At 39.8% G+C, this 17,723-nt stretch overlaps 1 protein-coding gene across 11 annotated transcripts in view; it reads right to left on the reverse strand.

Annotated features, from left to right (window-relative positions):
* MARCHF8 (membrane associated ring-CH-type finger 8) overlaps positions 1-17,723 on the reverse strand; it is a 101,052-nt gene that overhangs the window by 49,183 nt on the left and 34,146 nt on the right. For 2 of the 11 annotated variants that reach the window (XM_074830823.1, XM_074830817.1), the window contains exons 2-3: positions 10,990-11,098; positions 10,123-10,379 (exon numbers count right to left, since the gene is read on the reverse strand). The exons of 7 other annotated variants lie outside the window; for them this stretch is intronic. Coding sequence is in view for 2 of the 4 variants with exons in the window: in XM_074830817.1 (XP_074686918.1) it covers positions 10,123-10,166 (44 nt within the window). In the remaining 2 variants the exon portion in view is untranslated. Of the gene's footprint in view, positions 1-10,122; positions 10,546-10,989; positions 11,099-17,723 lie in introns of those variants that run through there. 2 more of the 11 variants (XM_074830824.1, XM_074830818.1) reach the window with 2 other exon arrangements.

Raw genomic sequence — 17,723 nt, forward strand, 5'->3', positions numbered from 1 at the left:
TAAACCTGGAGACAAGCCCTCTCCCTGCATTTCCAGGTACTTCTAGTACCCCTGTTGAAAGACAATTTAGGCCTCAGAAGGGACTAGCCCAACACCAGTTCTAGTGAAGGAAGTAGTCAAGGATACATCACTGATTTTTGAGTCAGGGAGCTACACATTCATGGTTTCATCATTGGTTTTGCACACTCCTTGGGCAAGCCACTTAAGTTTATACTTCAGATTCTCGGGAGTAAAACGGAGCAAAAAAAACTTGTTCTTGCCACATGGGCTTACTTTTTTAGACTGAAAGTTTTGAGAGACCTGAGGTGTCCTTTTTCTACATATCTACAATACCTAATAAACCAGGACATAACATAAGGATTCTTCAGTGCCACTGTCACACAATGACACCAAAAAATTGCTTGAAGACTGAAAATACTTGCTCTCAAAAGTGACTTTAAGTGAAGCCTTGCTATAAACCCCACAGAGACTAAATGTCACCAGAAACTGAAAGTGGAGTAGGCAAGGACAACACCAAGAGCTGAGTTTGGCTGCCAGAAGTCCAAAGGAGTATCTGTAAGAGTTTAAAACATAGAGGATAAAAAATATTTCTGGAAAAATCAATAGTAATAAGAATTACCTTGCCATGACCAATGCCAAGGTTTAACCTTTCGAAAGAAGCATACTGTCAGACAGCTCTACAGTGATACCCCAATGAAACCAACCTTAGTTTAAGAAGGAAAGGCACTCATACATAATAGACAGGTTTTGTACTAAGTCAGAATCTCTCCTAAGCCTGCATTCCTGACTCCTCATTTTATTGGAAAGAGATTATAATAGGCAAACATGACTCTTCCAACCAGCAAAAGAAGAAAATGCTTTTAACGTCTCACTCTCTGATATACTTGAAGATGGTGTTACCCTCCTGCTGAGATGGTTTGTCAGGCTAAAGTTATTGGGGCAGCAGGGCAGGGAAGCTACTTAATTTTCAATTAGAAGTTGAATTTTCTCTTGAGATCTTTACATAAAAAGCCCAGGCCTTATTATTTTCACAGCTGTTTGACAGACCAAACCTGTACTTCTATTTCCATCCCCACAGGGGAAAAAAAACCCCAACAAACAACAAATCAGTATTACTGATTGATTGAATTCATATTCCAAATCAGACACCAAACATTTTGGACTAAACTTTTACTAAAGATATTTCAAGGAAGAAATAAATTTCAAATGGAGTTTTCTAAAAAATTTACTAAATATGAAGAAGTTTTTTTTGAGAACTGCCACTCTGGCTGTGCTCATTTTCCTTTAAATTCTTCCATCTTCAGCATGGGAGAAAAAACAAGAAAACTTCCAACACTCTTATTACTTAAACTCATTTTTGAACCAGGTCTGAGAAAGTCTAGTAGTCTAGGGAAAAAAAAAAACCCAAACAAAAAAATCCAAAGGAAAATAGTCAAGATTTTTTTTAGATACATGAAGTTACCAAAAATTTAGCACAATCATATGAGGTAAATAAGCTGGGAGATTTTTTACTGCCTTTTAAAAAAAAAAAAAAAAAAAGTGAAGTAAGTTTAAAGTAATTGTCAGATATATAATTTTAAAGTGAATACTTGATTGTTTTATCTATCTGCACACAGATGTTTGGTCAAGAAGATATTTCTAAAATCAGTAGTAACTGGTTTTGAAATCCTAGATGTAGCCTAGTCCCAAAGCTAAGGACTGATAGAATACAGTTCCGTTAATCACTGTAGAGCATCACCTCTTGCTTAAAACTGCTTTAGTAACAGGGGAGTGGAAGATGAGTAGTGCAACAACAGTTTTTAGCAAAGGTGCCAGTAAATATTCAGAAAACTACGGAGTAAGGCAGCCAACCTCTATACTGGGCAAGTTCAGTCAATCATTCACTAGACTGCTAGTGAATAAATCTTATATATTGCAGCTTTTGTAAAGGAAACGTACTTCACAAATTAAATAGTTTTGGAATTATTCTCCTCTTCCCTTGAAAGCATCCATAAGACATAGACTCTAAGATATTTTGGGATGGGATTTTGTCAGATTCTTTCTGTAAACCAGGTAGTGTAGGCTGACAAGTTCTGTGTTTTCTAAGCTACTATAGACAGAAGGAAAGGCTATCACATGGTAAATATCTGACTAAATGTTAGGAGACAGGTTTTTAGGTTTGGTGTTTTTTTTTTTTTTTTAAATAAAATCAGTTTTTGCAGTAGAAGAAAGTCACCAGTGAAGTCACCAGTGGAGTGTCACAGAGAGAAAGTTAATGCAGAACAGTCTGAAAACCAAGGTTAATAATGAGGTGGCAAAGTTTACTTCCTGTACAGCTTTCTGTCATTAGCCAAGACAAGGTGCAGAACCACCTAATTGTACCAGCTAGTAAAACAGCAGATGACATGCAGGCTGGATAAATGTCAGGTGACAATCTTAATTTTACATATTCAAGGCTGGGGTCCAGGTACTTAGGAATACAATCTTCAGGTTATAAAAACAATTTTACAGAAACATCAGCTCAGTGCTTGATAGTGGAATAAAAACCCCCAAGTGTTTGTAATTATTAAGGACAAAAAAACAAACCAGGAAACCACTTTCTTCTACAAATCCAGAAATGCTATTTTAAATACTGTGTGCAGTTCTCATACCACAGAACTCAAACAAGAGTTAATAAGACTGAAAAGGATATAAAAACGGTAATGGGTGACTGAGTGTATGAATGGTTTCCATGCAAGAAATGACTAAATAGACTGTGGGGCTCTTCAACATGGAAAAGAGATAACAGAATCACGATGGTCACTCAGAAAATCACTAGGAAACAATCTCCCATCTCTCCAGTAAAAGAAACACGGAACATCCAATGAAACAAGCATTTCAGAACAAAAAAGATGCTATTTTTTGCACAGTCCATTGTTAATGGTGGGACTCTTTGCCTTAGGTGGTTTTGGATGACTGAAGTTTTATTTGGGTTCAGAACAAGCTATTGGAGAGATCAGTGGAACAGGAATCTCTTGAGAACTATTAAATACAAATACAGAAGAGTCCTTGAGCTATAAATCAGCAAAGGCTGGGAGAGCTTTGTGGGGAGGCATCATTATATAGTTGGTGATATGCCTGCTTTTAGACATATTACATAATTACACGCCTGTTTTTACACCAGTCCCTAAGCATCTCCTGTTGCACACTGCCACAAAGTGCTTTGGTCCAAGCTGGTACAGCAATTCTTATGTTCTCGACTCTACATATGATCTTGACTTTGTTGATAACTTTAGCATCCCTGTTATTGTGAGCATAAGGGGCTGTTTGGGTCTTTGTGTCAGTTCTCTGGAATAATCATCATTCATGAGATATGCACTTAGTGCTGAAGGGCTCAAAACCCCCATTATTTCATACTCCCATATAGGAGACTATTCTCTACAGAAAATTAATTTAGACCTTAGTAAAAAATAGGCAAATGAGAAAAACAACAATGCATGACAGGAAGCGAGCAGGGGAAAAAAAAAATGCCACCAGAGCATCAAATACCTATAGTGCAGGGATCCAGTCAGATGAAACTGCCCTAGGATGACCCTGTAAAGAGGACTGTGCTACCCTCTGCAAGGTGGCAAAACAGAAGTGGATCCCAGACTGCAATAGTTGCTATCAGGTCCTTCCTGAACTCCACTTTCTCAGTGCTTTCAGGCTGCCAGCCTTCACTAGCTTCACACAAACTCCTGCAGACACATGGGAAAGGCACAACAGCTAAAGCTCTCTGCAGAGATCAACACGTTAGGTGGTCTGACTCTGAGAGGTCTAACAGGCCTATCTGTATTCATGATTTTGTATCTAAGCCCAAGGTCATAAACATCTGTATGCCAACATTTACAAACTGTGTTGAAACGTCTTTCTGTTAGCTTTAAGCTCGGATGTTGTGTGTGTCTACAGTCATCTCACTTCAAGACTGTTCTCAAACATTGCTGAAGGGCAAATACACAACTGGGGAGCTCCAAAGCACAACTGCAATACACACTACCATTTATTGTACACAAAACCTTGCAAAACATCAAAACACTACTTTACCTCCAACCTGTTAATTTGCTGTTACTTTAATATGAATGCACAAATAAACCAGACCAAACCAGAGCTGTATAGCCAAGATAGCACATCGCTGAGCCCTGTGCCAGAGACTTGCTCAGAGAGAGGTGATGTCTGGGTTGGCACATCTCCGCACTAACATGCTGATACCGCTTTTGGACTGGGCTTGTCTGTATCGGCAGTGAACTCCTGACTTACTTGACTTGCAGTCAATCCATGGAGATGCACGTGGTTGCCCGATATCCCTCTGTCACCACCAAATCTTACACAGGGTCACATCCCTACTGGAAGCTTTGTATTTCTGCCTGCCCTGCAGTCATTCCCAGGAGGCAGGAATGGGCGGACAACAGTTTCAGTCGTTTCTGCTCAGGTATCAGCACATCCTGTGCCTTTAGGGCAATGAGATTCAGAGGTTTGGGGAGCTCTGTTTGGGGGGAAATAGTCTCTTACCCTCACTTGTTACCAGTAGCCAAGCCATACCCATGATGAAGTGGCCAAATCCATTGTGGTGTTGAGGCTAAAGCACAAGGAGATGATGGCACCCCTTTGCCCTCCTTCACCAGACCAAGGTGCAGTGATCTCCAGCCTGCCATGCTGCACTTCCTCAAGGAGGTGCAGAGGATCCTCCTTCCTCCAGCCTCACTGTTGTTTTCCCCCTGAGCCACATCCATGGGAGGAGGCCAGACACTGTCCCCTCCCCACTGCTGGCAAAGGAGGTAGGCAGAGGGCCACCCCTCTCTGGGGGAAGAGAGAGCCGCAAAACCATAAGGAAGCTGGCTGACACTGAGAAAAGATTAGATGGCATAGAGCAGGCTACAAAACTGACATCATGAACACATGGTAATATATGCTCTAAATCAATTTTACATCATTTGCAGCTTGACTGCAGCCCCGCCATGGCACCAGAATACTGCCCACCATTAAGGTTTCTAGGAGACAGCCTAGTGGCAGAAGGTCATGGACTGAAAATATTTTCATTTTGCACTACTGAAAAATTGATTTTCAATCTAAATTTATGCTTTGGCTATATTTTAAAATAAAAAACCCCAGAAATGCAAACTTGTATCTGTTCTCACCATAGACCTACCTTTAAAATTCCTTGTCAGCTGAGAAATAAAAACCCCCAAAGTTTCTCCACTGCTTCATAGGTCCTACAAAGAGGCCACCATGCTTAGCCTTTCCTGTTTTTCACTACTTTTCCCAAGGACATCATCACAGCTGCAACCATTCAATTTAAACCTTGTTACAATATGATGCTGCCTATACCATAGAACTGGCTGATAACTCCTCTTCCATTCACTTCTTTAATACCAACATAAGCATACTCTTCATTTCAGTTTATGTAATTTCTTGCTGCTGCCAAATACTGAATATTTTAATTGTATTTCTGACTCTGCCATTAGGAACCTTTATATTCCATTACAAAGAGACACTGAGATAAGAGCTAAAACCAGTAAGGAGTTTTATCAAATAAGTCTTAGTCCTGCTCTCTGCCACAGTCTGAACACAGAGTATTATGTTTCCTGTTCTGGTTTGATTCCAGCTCTTCACAGTGATCTACAGAAAAATAACCAAAAGTTGGATTTGTGCCCTTCTTCCCTCTTATTCGTTAGCTGGATTTTTTTGTTCAGTGCAAACTCTCACCTTCCTGGATCTGTAAGTAATGCCTGAAGTGCTCTGTTCAGTCCAAATATTTTCCTCACTCTTAGCTGATGGAGCTTGGCAACTTTTGTAGATACTTCGATCCAGAACATTTCCCAGACATGTGAAAGTTCTTTTTTAAAAAATAAAAAAATCTGAATTTTAAAAAATTGTTAACACCAGAATAAAACTCCTTTCTCCAAGAGTGAGATTTTATGATCTAGTGTCACAGTCCACCCAGGTCCCTTATGCTTCAGCTGCATGAGGAATTTCTGAAGCATGGGCATAAGCTTGAGAACTTTCAGATGGCATGTCAAACATGACACTCTGATTTGGGCCCAAATTGGTTTAATCTGGAGGTGAATATGCTTGAGTCCTCTCTGTGCCAATAAAGCTGTAATTTCTGTTTTGTGCTACAGTGATAGTATTAAATTTTATTTGATTATTTAAAAAAGAAAAAAAAAATCAGCTGAGTGGATGGCGGGTGGGCTGAGTACAGACAAAAATCTGAATGTGGATAGTTGAAAAAGAACACCACAGAGATTCTTTTAGAAAACTTAATTTTAAACTATCAACACATCCACCCAGTACATTAAACATGCAAGCGCAGAAACAATTCTTCCTTCGCTATAGACAACACAACTCTGGACTCCAGGTGTAACTGAGTAGTAAAGCAGTAAAATACACTCTAATGTTAAAAAGAAAAGAAAAAAATCTTAAAGTTTAAATCACATAATCCCAAATCCATCTCTTAATTCCACTGACTTCAACCAACTAACTGAACGCATGGGACCTCACAAGTCTAATAAAATCAGATAAAGAATCCTGCTAGCGAGCTTCCATGAAACAGGGATCTTATGCATTGAAAGGTCATACAATCTGTTGTAAAAGAGTATTAGACTGTCACCTCTTTATCTCACAACAAATATTGAAGCATGTGCAAAATTCAAGTAGCAGATCAATTCTTGCTGTACGTACAGCATATAAATGTCAAGAACTTTAACATGTAAAGTCAAAAGGAGCTTTTTAAGTTTTTAAGTCAACATTTCAAGTTATTTAGGACTCCCAAAGGTACTGATGTGCCCCTCCCCAAGCCACAGACTGATAGTGTTTGTGACAAACTATTGTCACTCCCAATTGTTAACCAAATGGAAAAAGAAATGTCACTAAATATGTTCTTGTGTACAGGCAAATTCTATTTAGGTGATCAAGTCATCTTGGAAGACAACATCCTGGCAGGCAGCGTACTTTTAAGCTTCACCAGAAGCACGTGGTTATTAATCTCCTCCTGGGGGATTTCACATAAAGCTGACAATTTCTGCTTCCACCAGTAATGCTTATTTACTAAACCCTGGATTGGACTTCAAGCTATCATTTTGAAAAGAAAACAACTTGTCTGCACAGCAAAGCACCATTTCATCTTAGTTGTCTAGCAGGGACTCTTGATTTTTACACTTTCAAGCTCGGGGGTTTTTAGCAGCCCACCTAAATAAATAAATAAATAAATAAAATCCTCCTCAAACCAAAACAAACCCCCCAACCAGGGAAGGCAGGCAGGCAGGACACACACACATGCACCAGTGCGGTCAGCAGCCAAAAGCAGCATACATACTTAAGACACACAAAGCAAATAACATTTGAACATTCTTGCCAAATGAGATTATGTGTTTGTATACCTTCCTCTCTCACACATGCACAAACCCACACATTACACAGCAAATAATGCTCACAGAACGGAACAAAGACCCTTTGTTATTGTTCCATAAGGTTTTCCAAATCCCCTTCTTTGTCTAAAACTGAACTAATAGTGTTGCTCAAGCCCTGATGATCTAAATATACAAAGCTTGTACAGAGAAGGAATATAGATTTCTTTTAGAACAATTGATAACATTAGAAAACACAGACAAGCTTTTGAAAACAGAAGCCCCAATTTGCAAGCATCTTGATTCAGAAAATTAAAAAAAAAAAAGGTAGTAAATACTGCAGCCATTCAAATGCAGACACTCTGAAAGGACACAATTGGATCTTAAGGCTTATCACCCCCAGCTGTGTTTTAACAGAATCTCTTATAGTTACATCCCCCCAAATAAAAGTGTTAATACCAATAAAAGTAAAAAGCCAGCTTAAATAAAAGCAATCAAAAAAATTTCCAAAACCCAGCAAGTTGTGTCTCTGCTTTCAATCCCCAGCACCTTCAGAAGAACATTAACGTGAATGAAGGAAAGGTGCTTAAAAAAAAAGCTGCTTCACAATTAGAACTGAACAAAGTATCACACTAAAAGGGATCATTCACGTAGCACTCTAATGATGAGCCTCTACAGCAGCCTCTCTTGACAGGCTGCCTTGAGGTACATATTTATTTTGCAGGGCTTAACAGCATCCCTACAATGAACTGTAAAGCTAAGATACTCTGCAGACAAGGCATTCTCCTACCTGAAGCTTCATTTTCCAGCATGAATGCATATATGTATCCTCAGTGTAGCTTCCCCTGGTTGCATGACTCCTGTTACCCAGACTAAAGAGACGGAGCTGTGTAAGCAGAGCTGCTAACTGCCCTACATTTGCCTGCGGATGAAGAGAAAGAGTTGGTGCTGTACTTGCCTGGGCTTGTTTAAGCCCCCTAAATATAATACTAGTGTAGCTCAAACTAGACTAACTACTTCCTCCAGCTGATCCCAGTGAAAAGAGCTTGTGATGAATAATGCATGAGAGCTCCTATGAACACGCTCCATTCCTTGCAGCAGCTGATGTCCACCTCTCCCCACTTCTTGAAAGCAATCCCCAGCAGTTTTTGTGCTATGAAGCATAAAAATTCTCCCAATGTCCAAAAAGCAAGGAGGATGCCTCTCCCAGATCCATTTTCTTTCCTCTACTTATTAGTCAAACCAATAGATCTGATGATTTTTTTTTTTTTAAAGATAAAAATCTATGCAGCTAGAAGTCAAAGAAAGCATGATAAGCGCAGAGCCATATTCTGGACTACCCCAGTACTAGTTCAGTTGCTTGGTAATTACTTTTTCTTCTTAAGGTCTGTGATGCAGGAGAAGCTGTATAAAGATGAAAACCAAAGACAGAGAAAGAATGTGACAGACCAGAAAATAATACAGCACAAAGAAGGTGGAAAAAGAAAATGCTTGCTGTAACTGGCAAGTTCAGTTGACTGTTTACAGAGAAAAGAGATTGCTTAGGAGAACTTAGTGGGTGGAAGAATATGGGGGATAAATTCACATGCTGCTTCTCTTGAGCAGTAAATTCCGCTATGTCAGTACAACTTTGCAAGCTAACTGCAAAAATCACTTACTTTCAGATATTCTTCCAAAGAGTGAACAAACACAGGACTAATTTGCAAGTACTTTATTTGCAAGTGCAATTACTGCAACAGGCAAATGTCAATACACACCACTTGCAGATTCAGTTCTATTTCTCAGAATTGTTTTGCTTTGATTTTGTCATTACATACACAACAAATTATTTGGCACCTCTTTATCAGTTACCTGCTGCAATCCAAGTGACACAGCCATACAAACACAACTGACAAGGCTCTCACAAGCCCTTACTTCCCTGTAAATGAAATGCAGCTTTAATGTATCATTTACAGTGAGAGAGTGCATGTGGCTTCCTAAATCCTGAACCGTGGCTCTTCAGTTTGGGCATAACTCTCTAGACATCTCTGAGGTCGCATTTCTCAGGTCACATCAAAACTCAGAGACAATCCCTGCTTTTTACCCCCACCTCAGGTGACTTACGCAGAAAATGAGAGATAAAAGGTGAAGACAACTGAGAGAGACCAAAGAGAAAGGGATATTCAACACATTAGTGCTCAGTCATGACCTGTTGTTACTTTCGAAGGACTCCTCTTTCACTTCTGCTAAGGGTGATCCTCCTGCAAGGATCAAAGCTAACTTTAGGACTCTCCAGACAACATTATCCAGACAGTTGCATTTACTGTCATGCCTTCCCTGGGATACCTTCTGACTCTGGGAATGCTATACACACCACAAGGCAGAGGAGAGTATTTCCTTTCTCTTCAACTGCACTTTTTTCCCAGACAAACTCCATCTTCTCATCTTCATCAGTTCCCTGCCATATCCATTTTTAAACAGGTTTGCAGATGACTGCACCCCATTCAAAATTCAGTTTTACCACAAAATTATATGGTACAAATCTTGTGGCCAGGACCACTCTATACATACCTTGTTTCTCATATTCCCTTACTCATTGTTAAGGACAACACCCTGAGCTAGATGGACCTTTTGTCTCATCCACCACAGCTGGTTCCATATCCTGAGCACTCTGCACAACTTGCTGTTTCTCCCTCCCCCCAGACAGAATATTCCTTTTTAAAAAGGGAAAGTCCAATACAAAATCAAATCCACACAAACATTATCAGATCCATAACAAAAGCTATGGAAATACTTCACTTACAATGTCCTATGGATAAACCTCAAGGAGGAAAAGGTTCTTAACATTTAAAATCCAGAGCCTTAATGTCTTCCTTCAGCTCTTCCACCATGATTTTAAAAATTGGAACCAAGCAGCTTTCAGAGAATTAGAAGGGCTGCCCAAAGTGAGAAGGCAGGGGCTCTGCATAAACTCAGCCTTGTACACCATGAACTACAAGATAAGCAACAGGGCTGAATATGACATGCAGGAGGACGACTTCATAGCGAGATCTTCTGTTTCTGCAAACGAAACCAAAAAGAACTACATCTTGTTAGAGGAAAGGCATACTCAGATTCTACACTATAAACAAACAGTAGCAGGATAAACATCTGAAATAAATCATTAGAGTGCAACACATTTAATAGTTTTGAAACAGGGTATGTTATGTTCATTTCTATTCAACTGACTTAATTTCAGTAACCCCAGCAAATAGTAAATAGTAAGATGCAAGATTAGCTCTATCAGTGGCAGGGTTCAAACCTCATCTAAGTATTTTCATATCAGATGAGCTTTGGTTAAACAACAGAATACTCTTGCCTGGGTTTGGTTCATATGGGACTAGTGAGAACAAGCCCTTCACAAACAAAATTTCTGCCTTGGCTCAAGCTGGGCAACTACACTGTCATGAATTCACTCTCCAGATGTTTTCTTTAATATCTGGAAGATAGTGTTGAATTCAGAGATTTTTTTTTTTTTTTCCCCAGAGGCTCTAACTCTGGGGCTAATGAAAATTAATCACAGGAGGGAGGGAGAAAATCTGCCATAAACACACACTCGTAAGGCTTTATATATAGGGAAGAACATATCTAGGCTCAGTTAAGAATTTCACATAGCCCTTTGGATACTTACCCTTTTCCTCTTGGTACTTCAGGAGGTTAGGTCAAAGGTTATGAAGGTTGGTTTCTAAATTCAATAGGTGTATTACTACCATTATGAAGAAATATGCAAACACAGCAAGCTGGAAGAGAAATCTGGTTTAATTACATTCTGCACCAGCCTTACGTCAGTGGACTCTCAGCAGAACTATGTCTGCACATGGCTCATGGGACTACTCCCATGATACCAGGTGTTATGAGTAAGTTTCTGGGAGAAGCAAACCAGAACACAAACAGATGAGCATGAGAGTAATTAAACACTTTTTATTATTTCAGACAGTTCTCTCCACTGGGTATTCAATTTAAAACATAACATGAGACAATTAAAACGTATCAATCTTCTAAAAAGGGTTCTTCATAGGGATTTAAATAAAAAAAAAAATGTTTTCCTAACTTTTTAAAGAATAATGAACTCAGTTTCTGAATTCATCTGTTCGTTTAACGTAGCATACAAAGTTTGGGTTTCTTAAAACCTTAGCATCTGAAATGATGAGATTTGCACTAAAAATCTGACTGTCGATTTAAAAACACCCACTGTACACAAATCCCCCAACTTCTATGTATCACAGCTTGAGAAAAAAAACACATTGGAAACATGTATTTTGAAAGTCTAAAGTCACATGCCAAACAACTCCCAAGTGACCTGAGTTCATGGATTTTTTTTTTAAAGTGACGTGATGTTTGACTACTTCAGGTTAACATACTCTGGAGTCTTGCATCCCCAAAATAAAGCAGTTTGGTATTTTTTCCCCCTCAAATATTAAATAATTGATTAATCAAATATTGGAATTTAACTAATATGTTAATTCTTACGAGGCTAAAAAGTAAAGGTGTTCTGCTGAACAGCTTTGTATTTAATTTAAAATGAACAGCATTTTGTAGCATTCTCCTGCATGCCTGAACAATCATGTTGCCACTGTGAAAGGAAGAGATGCAGGAGAGGCCTTACCACAGCAAGAACCATACATAGCAAAATCATCTTTCATTCATGTGCACTTATTAGGTGAAACTTGAAATAATGTGTGCGGTGTCAGCTCACAGACACATCACTTCATTACACACTTATGCTAGGGGCCAAGCTGAATCATTTTGTTAAGTATTTAGCTACTGGCTGGCCAGTTAATTTTACAGTCAAATTTTGAACAGTCTATTTAGTTTCTCCCATTTTTAAATAACTGCAACCTCCTGGGGAAATTCTCTAGTAGACCATCTGCTCTTTTCCTATAAATCCTCCTTTCAGACCTTACGCAAATTTCCGAGCTGCCAATCAGGACTTCTTTGATGTCTCAGTGAAAAAAAACCCAACTATTCTGAACTGAAACCTGCAGTACAAAAAGATTAATTATCCCCTGATCAGTAAAATAATGAAAGCAAAGCGAGTCATTTCTCTGTAGTGCATCTCAAGCAGCAGATACACCCTCAGTGGGATGAGCACTTATGGTCCTCCCTGGCCACAGGTTAGGAAAGGATGGTCACTATCCAGGGACAATCTATCTCTAAATTTTTAGCTTGTCATATTCTCTCCAATGTTTCTGCGTGCCCAAGCACTTTGTTTGTGACTATCTCAGTTGGTACTGCCTGGGAACAACTGATGGCACTTCCCAGGTCTAACCCCAAAGGAAGGTGGAGGGAAGGAAGAACCAATTTGGCTGGCAAAAGCGTAATGGGGGAAAGATGGAATAAGGAGATGTTAAATACCAAGCAGTGTTTTCTGTCTGTGAATTCGCATAATCATGCTTGTGCAAGTGCTGCACTGCTGCTCTTTGGCTTGTGAAATGCTGCAGGCTGCACAGACCCAATGTTACACCAGACTTTTTCCAAACAAACAAGGCTGGAGGGAGTTGCAGCAATCAGGCACACACTGAAGAAACTAACAGACTGATCCAGCAGATGTTTCTCCTAGCTAATGCGAATTCACAGTAGGAAAAAAAAGTGAGGATTTTGTATCTATTTTTAAGGAAATTAGCACCAGTATTCAAACCCTGTACCAAGTGTTAACAAATACTACATGACATCCTAAGTTTCCATGGAATAGGCAGAAAGACAGCAGTACCTGCAGGTAGGAGCTGACTTTTGGCTGCTGCCTGTGCATAATTCAAATGCTTGTCACTGCAACAGTAAATTGACAATGCTGCAAAGCAATATAATGGTGCTTACCTGAGTACTGTGGGTGTCACTAATGCACCTACAAAACAGTAGTGGGGTATAACAATATGGCCTGAAGAATTTTTTCAAAAAGCATTAAAAGGTAGATTGCAGACACGCCTCCCAAATCCACAAAAAGCACTTCAGACTAGAGAAAACTGGGTGATTGAACATAAAATGAAAAGGCCAAGCAACTAAGGGGCATATTGAGCTTCCTAAATGGTTTTATTTCCCCTCACATCTACGGTTTTGGTTGGTTGTTCTGCTTTTTGGCCTCAGAAAATATAGCCAAGTTCAGAATAGTGGATTGCACACAAGTTCTCCCCAACAAAGCTGCACATGCAGGAACTTGTTAAGACACTTTCACAAACATTTGAGAAATCTAAGAAAAAAACATAAAAACCAGAACTTTGTTACAAAGAGGAACTGTAAGAGCTTCCTCAGATGTTCCTCAAAAAAAAACAGATTCAAAACTCACGACAGCTAAAACCCACCTAAATATTGCACAAGAGGAATTCACCAGAAAGGACGCAACAGACATGGGGGTCAGGGCTCTGCATTAAACACCCCCAAAAATTCTGGTTATAAACCAGAATCTCAGAATTTACAGTTATTTCTGTTTTAATGACTGAACAGAAAAACAGCAGGGCCATAAAAATGGGTTGATCTCATCTGCCTTTCTTCACTCTGTAACCCACCGAGACTTGTGAGTGCCTCAGATAGGTTTACTACAAGTAGCCAGACAGAAGTCGATCTTAAAGAAGGACTTCAGCAATCTACTTCTTGTGTTCCAGTTGGTTACCCCCACATCATCTGTGGGGACAGATGTCATGGGGGCATCAGTGCCTGCTGTTGAATTGCTGGTAGTGGACGTGTGAGCAGAAAGACGGTGGACATTTTCTGGAAGAGGATAAATCGTGAGAGTGCATTTCAGAGGGGACCAGAAGAAAGATACCTGGGTTTTGCTGGATGAGGTACTGGGGAATGACACTTTTAAAGCAGTTCCTTTGAATGAGTAGCTGTAGTACCAGAGCTGGGGAGAGGTCAAAGAGAAGTCTTCAAGGAACTGCAAGGCTCTCGTAACGATTAGCTAGCTGCTTTACAGGTGGGCTTGTGTCGCAAAGGTCAGACTGAAACCAACAAAGTTGCTAAAACATTTAGACCCAGATATTAGAGCTCCTGAAAGCAAGTATTTGGATCTGGAGGTGATGTCTAGCACATTCAATACATATTCCTGATCTCTACTAAGAACAGCAGGATGATTCCTGGCAGTTTGGAAGCCGAGCAGTGGGGCTGGCCAGAGGCTAAAACTGGGAATGCTTTCAGGACACAAGCAGCGGCCACCAGTCCTACTCAGTGTGAGACTGGGTAGACTGGGGGGAGTTCACAATGCTCATAAACCCAGAAGCAACATTTATAGATGGTAAGGGGAAAAAAACCAGAACAAAACAAGTGTGGCAAGGATACGATACAACAGAAACCAAAGCTCTGAGGGGCACAACACAGCCCAGCCATGCAGGTTGACGGTCTTTCTCCCTAGATGCATTCTTGGGAAAGGCTCAGTTTCCCATGGAAACTGCAAGCTCCTATACTTCAGTCAGTTCATTCTAGTAACCATTAGAAAGAATCTTTCAAAATGGCATTATTTATTCAGGCTCCAAAACACACAGAACAAACGGTGTAGAAGGCGGCCCCAATACCTGGGCATACTCACTCCCAAAATTCTGCCCGCTAACTCTTGCAGAAGAAACATCCCTCACACCAACTGAGCTCAGGATGCAACTGCAAGAAAGCGCTCTCACTGCAGACATGCTCGTCCCATCTGTTGATTTTGTTGTTTGGTGGGGGTTTTTTTTTGCCAGCTTATTGTCTCCTATTAACATTTCCCTAGCAGTCTGTTTTAGCTCACTAAAACTCCCACCTTTACTATGTCTGATATGGTAGAGTGTTCCCTTTTACTTCTTTTCCCAAATGTTTCCATCTAAAAATGGAACAAATGATACTGATAGAAAACATGTTAAATGGTGAAGACCTGACTCCTGACAGATCTGAAGCTAGTCTTGCCAACAGAGAATCAAATGAAGATGTTCCTGCTGGTTCCACAAGATCGTTGGTTACGACAGGCATTAGTCAGTATTTTCAATAACCATCTGGAAATGAATTTTTAAAAGAACCATAGGAAAGTTGCTGTCAGTTACATTCACAGGTCACACAAAGCTTAGCAGGGTGGTAAAATGATGAGGCTTACAGCCACCTCACAGACACTTAGCATCTGAAATTCATTTGGGAGAAAGAAAACTACTCAAACTGCATTTTATTTTCACCATATCAAAGTAATACAAGCTGTAACCGAAAGTTATACAGGCTTCAGCCTATAAAGCAGGAGTACAGTAAAGGATTTAGGAAGTTGCAGTGAAGTGATGACTGGAGATGAGAACCTGAATGGGGCTTGAGGACAGGATCAATGGCATTCATCCCTGCATTACAGCAAGTAGAAATCAGTTTTCCCCCTGAAGTTCAGCACTGCCAAGGTAGGTGAAAGAGAACTGAGGGAGGACAACTGGAACACCACCAAAACCCTAAAAGCAAGAGTAGCACAGCTTGCCTTTTAAATTAAGACACTTGAACCTTCAGTGTCCCAGTCCTTCCTTTCAAATAGAAGGAGAAGGGGCTGAAAAGGATCTTTTTCCATTCTTCACTCCCCTTAAACATTTTCAAGGCTGCAGGAAACACCCTACTGGGAGAGACTCAACAACTTTATCTGTAAGTTTATCTAAAAAGTGGATGACCTAACTTGTTTGTAACACACCAATAGGTCTAAAAGCACAATTTAAGAGCCTGTTTCAATGAATGGAGAAAGAGTCACCAACAACCAGTAGCTGGGACCTGAAGCCAGAAAAATTCAGAATTAAAAAATAAAAAAAGTTGAATGTGGTTTCTGTAAAATGTGATGGTGGTTGGCATGGAAACAAATAACCGAGGAAGACAGAAGATTTACCCTTCAAGTCAAGGCTGGAGGCTAAAGTGCCTCTTCCAAATACCATGAGTTTGGGTTCAATGTATGTTGCATCTAGTTACGCCTGTAATACAGGTCATTACAAGTCAGATGTGGCCATCCCTGCTGGCCTTCAGCATCACAAACTTCAAAGGAGTCATCAAAATAAAACAAGCTGTTCTCAACCAGACTGATGGAAAGGGTTTGAAGATGGGAGGTGCTACTTTTATGCTGCTGACTTCAGTTATGAACCGGGACAATCAGCCCTTTATTACCAGTGCCTAGAAATACATGAATATAACTTTATTTTAGATAGCTATGTTCTGCTTTGCATATTAAAACATTACATACAAAATAGCTGCTTTTAAAAAATTTAATCTGTGCTCCAACATGCCTTTCCCTCTTCCACATGAAATTCATCATTGCATGATGATACAGATTTTTCACTTGCCTATTTGAAGCAATATAAGCCCAATAGTCAAGGTTTTTGTATTAATCGCAGAATAGAACCAGTTCAGTTTTATTGCCAGCTGTAAGGGGAGAGGGTATCTTATACTTGTTTAAGCACAAATTAACACTGGCAGTACCCAGTGGCCCTAATTTGCAAATGTCTCCATTAAGTACCCTAGTGCTTCCCTTTTAAGTGCTTAACTTAAAATAGCTATGGTTTAAAGTTTACAGGTATGCAGTAGCTGTGCTTCCCTTTTCCCAAATGTTCCAACCTTGGTGTCTGAAAACAGAAATATCCTATTTAGGGGTCACTTCCACATTTCTGCCTGTGGATGTTTCAGTAACTCCAGCGTTTCTGGAGTACCTGATGCTTGTTGGCAGCTAAAGGGGAAGTCACACTGCTGCATTTCATGTGGAATGAAGTGGTTTAACTACTGTTACATTAACCAGCTCAGAGATACTAGGATGCAAAAATTAGTGAATGTTTTTCACTTTGTTGCATACAAGCCTGCCTTGCAATCTTTACCTAAATAATATGCTGTCAGATAATCTGCATTACAGTAAGCATAACTAAAGAGGACTAAAGGGGAAAAAAAAAAACCTAACAAACAACTCTTTCTTATTCTCTGGGATGAAATATCATGTAAGCTGCTTGCTGAGGGAAAGGTACAGTGATGTTTCAAACTGGACAACCCAGAAACCACCTCCTCTGGCATCTACTGCTTGGGAATAGTTACTGGAAATAGGCAGGCATATGATCGCCAGAAAAAACTTTACAACTAACGTGGGGTTTGTGCATCCAGTCAGAGCTGACAAAAACATTTCCTGCTCTGAAACTTTCCATTCAGGAAAAGTTACCCATGTGTTACAAGGCTGTTCCTTGACCACTTTAAAGGAAAAATAAAAATCAACTGATTAGTTGGTATTCAGAAAAGCCAGAAGCAGCCCCTACAACTTTTAAACTGTATTTTTTAGGCTCCTCTCTCTAATTCCTAAGGAAAGTATAATCTCATACTTCTTTTAAGAATTTGATGCCAATCTATAATTCTGATCAACATGTGGTTGTGGGATTTAAAATACAGCATAGAAAGAGAATAGAAAAGCTACAGAAGAAAAAA

This window comes from Strix aluco, chromosome 7 (assembly GCF_031877795.1).
Source record: "Strix aluco isolate bStrAlu1 chromosome 7, bStrAlu1.hap1, whole genome shotgun sequence".
NCBI classification, from domain to species: domain Eukaryota; kingdom Metazoa; phylum Chordata; class Aves; order Strigiformes; family Strigidae; genus Strix; species Strix aluco.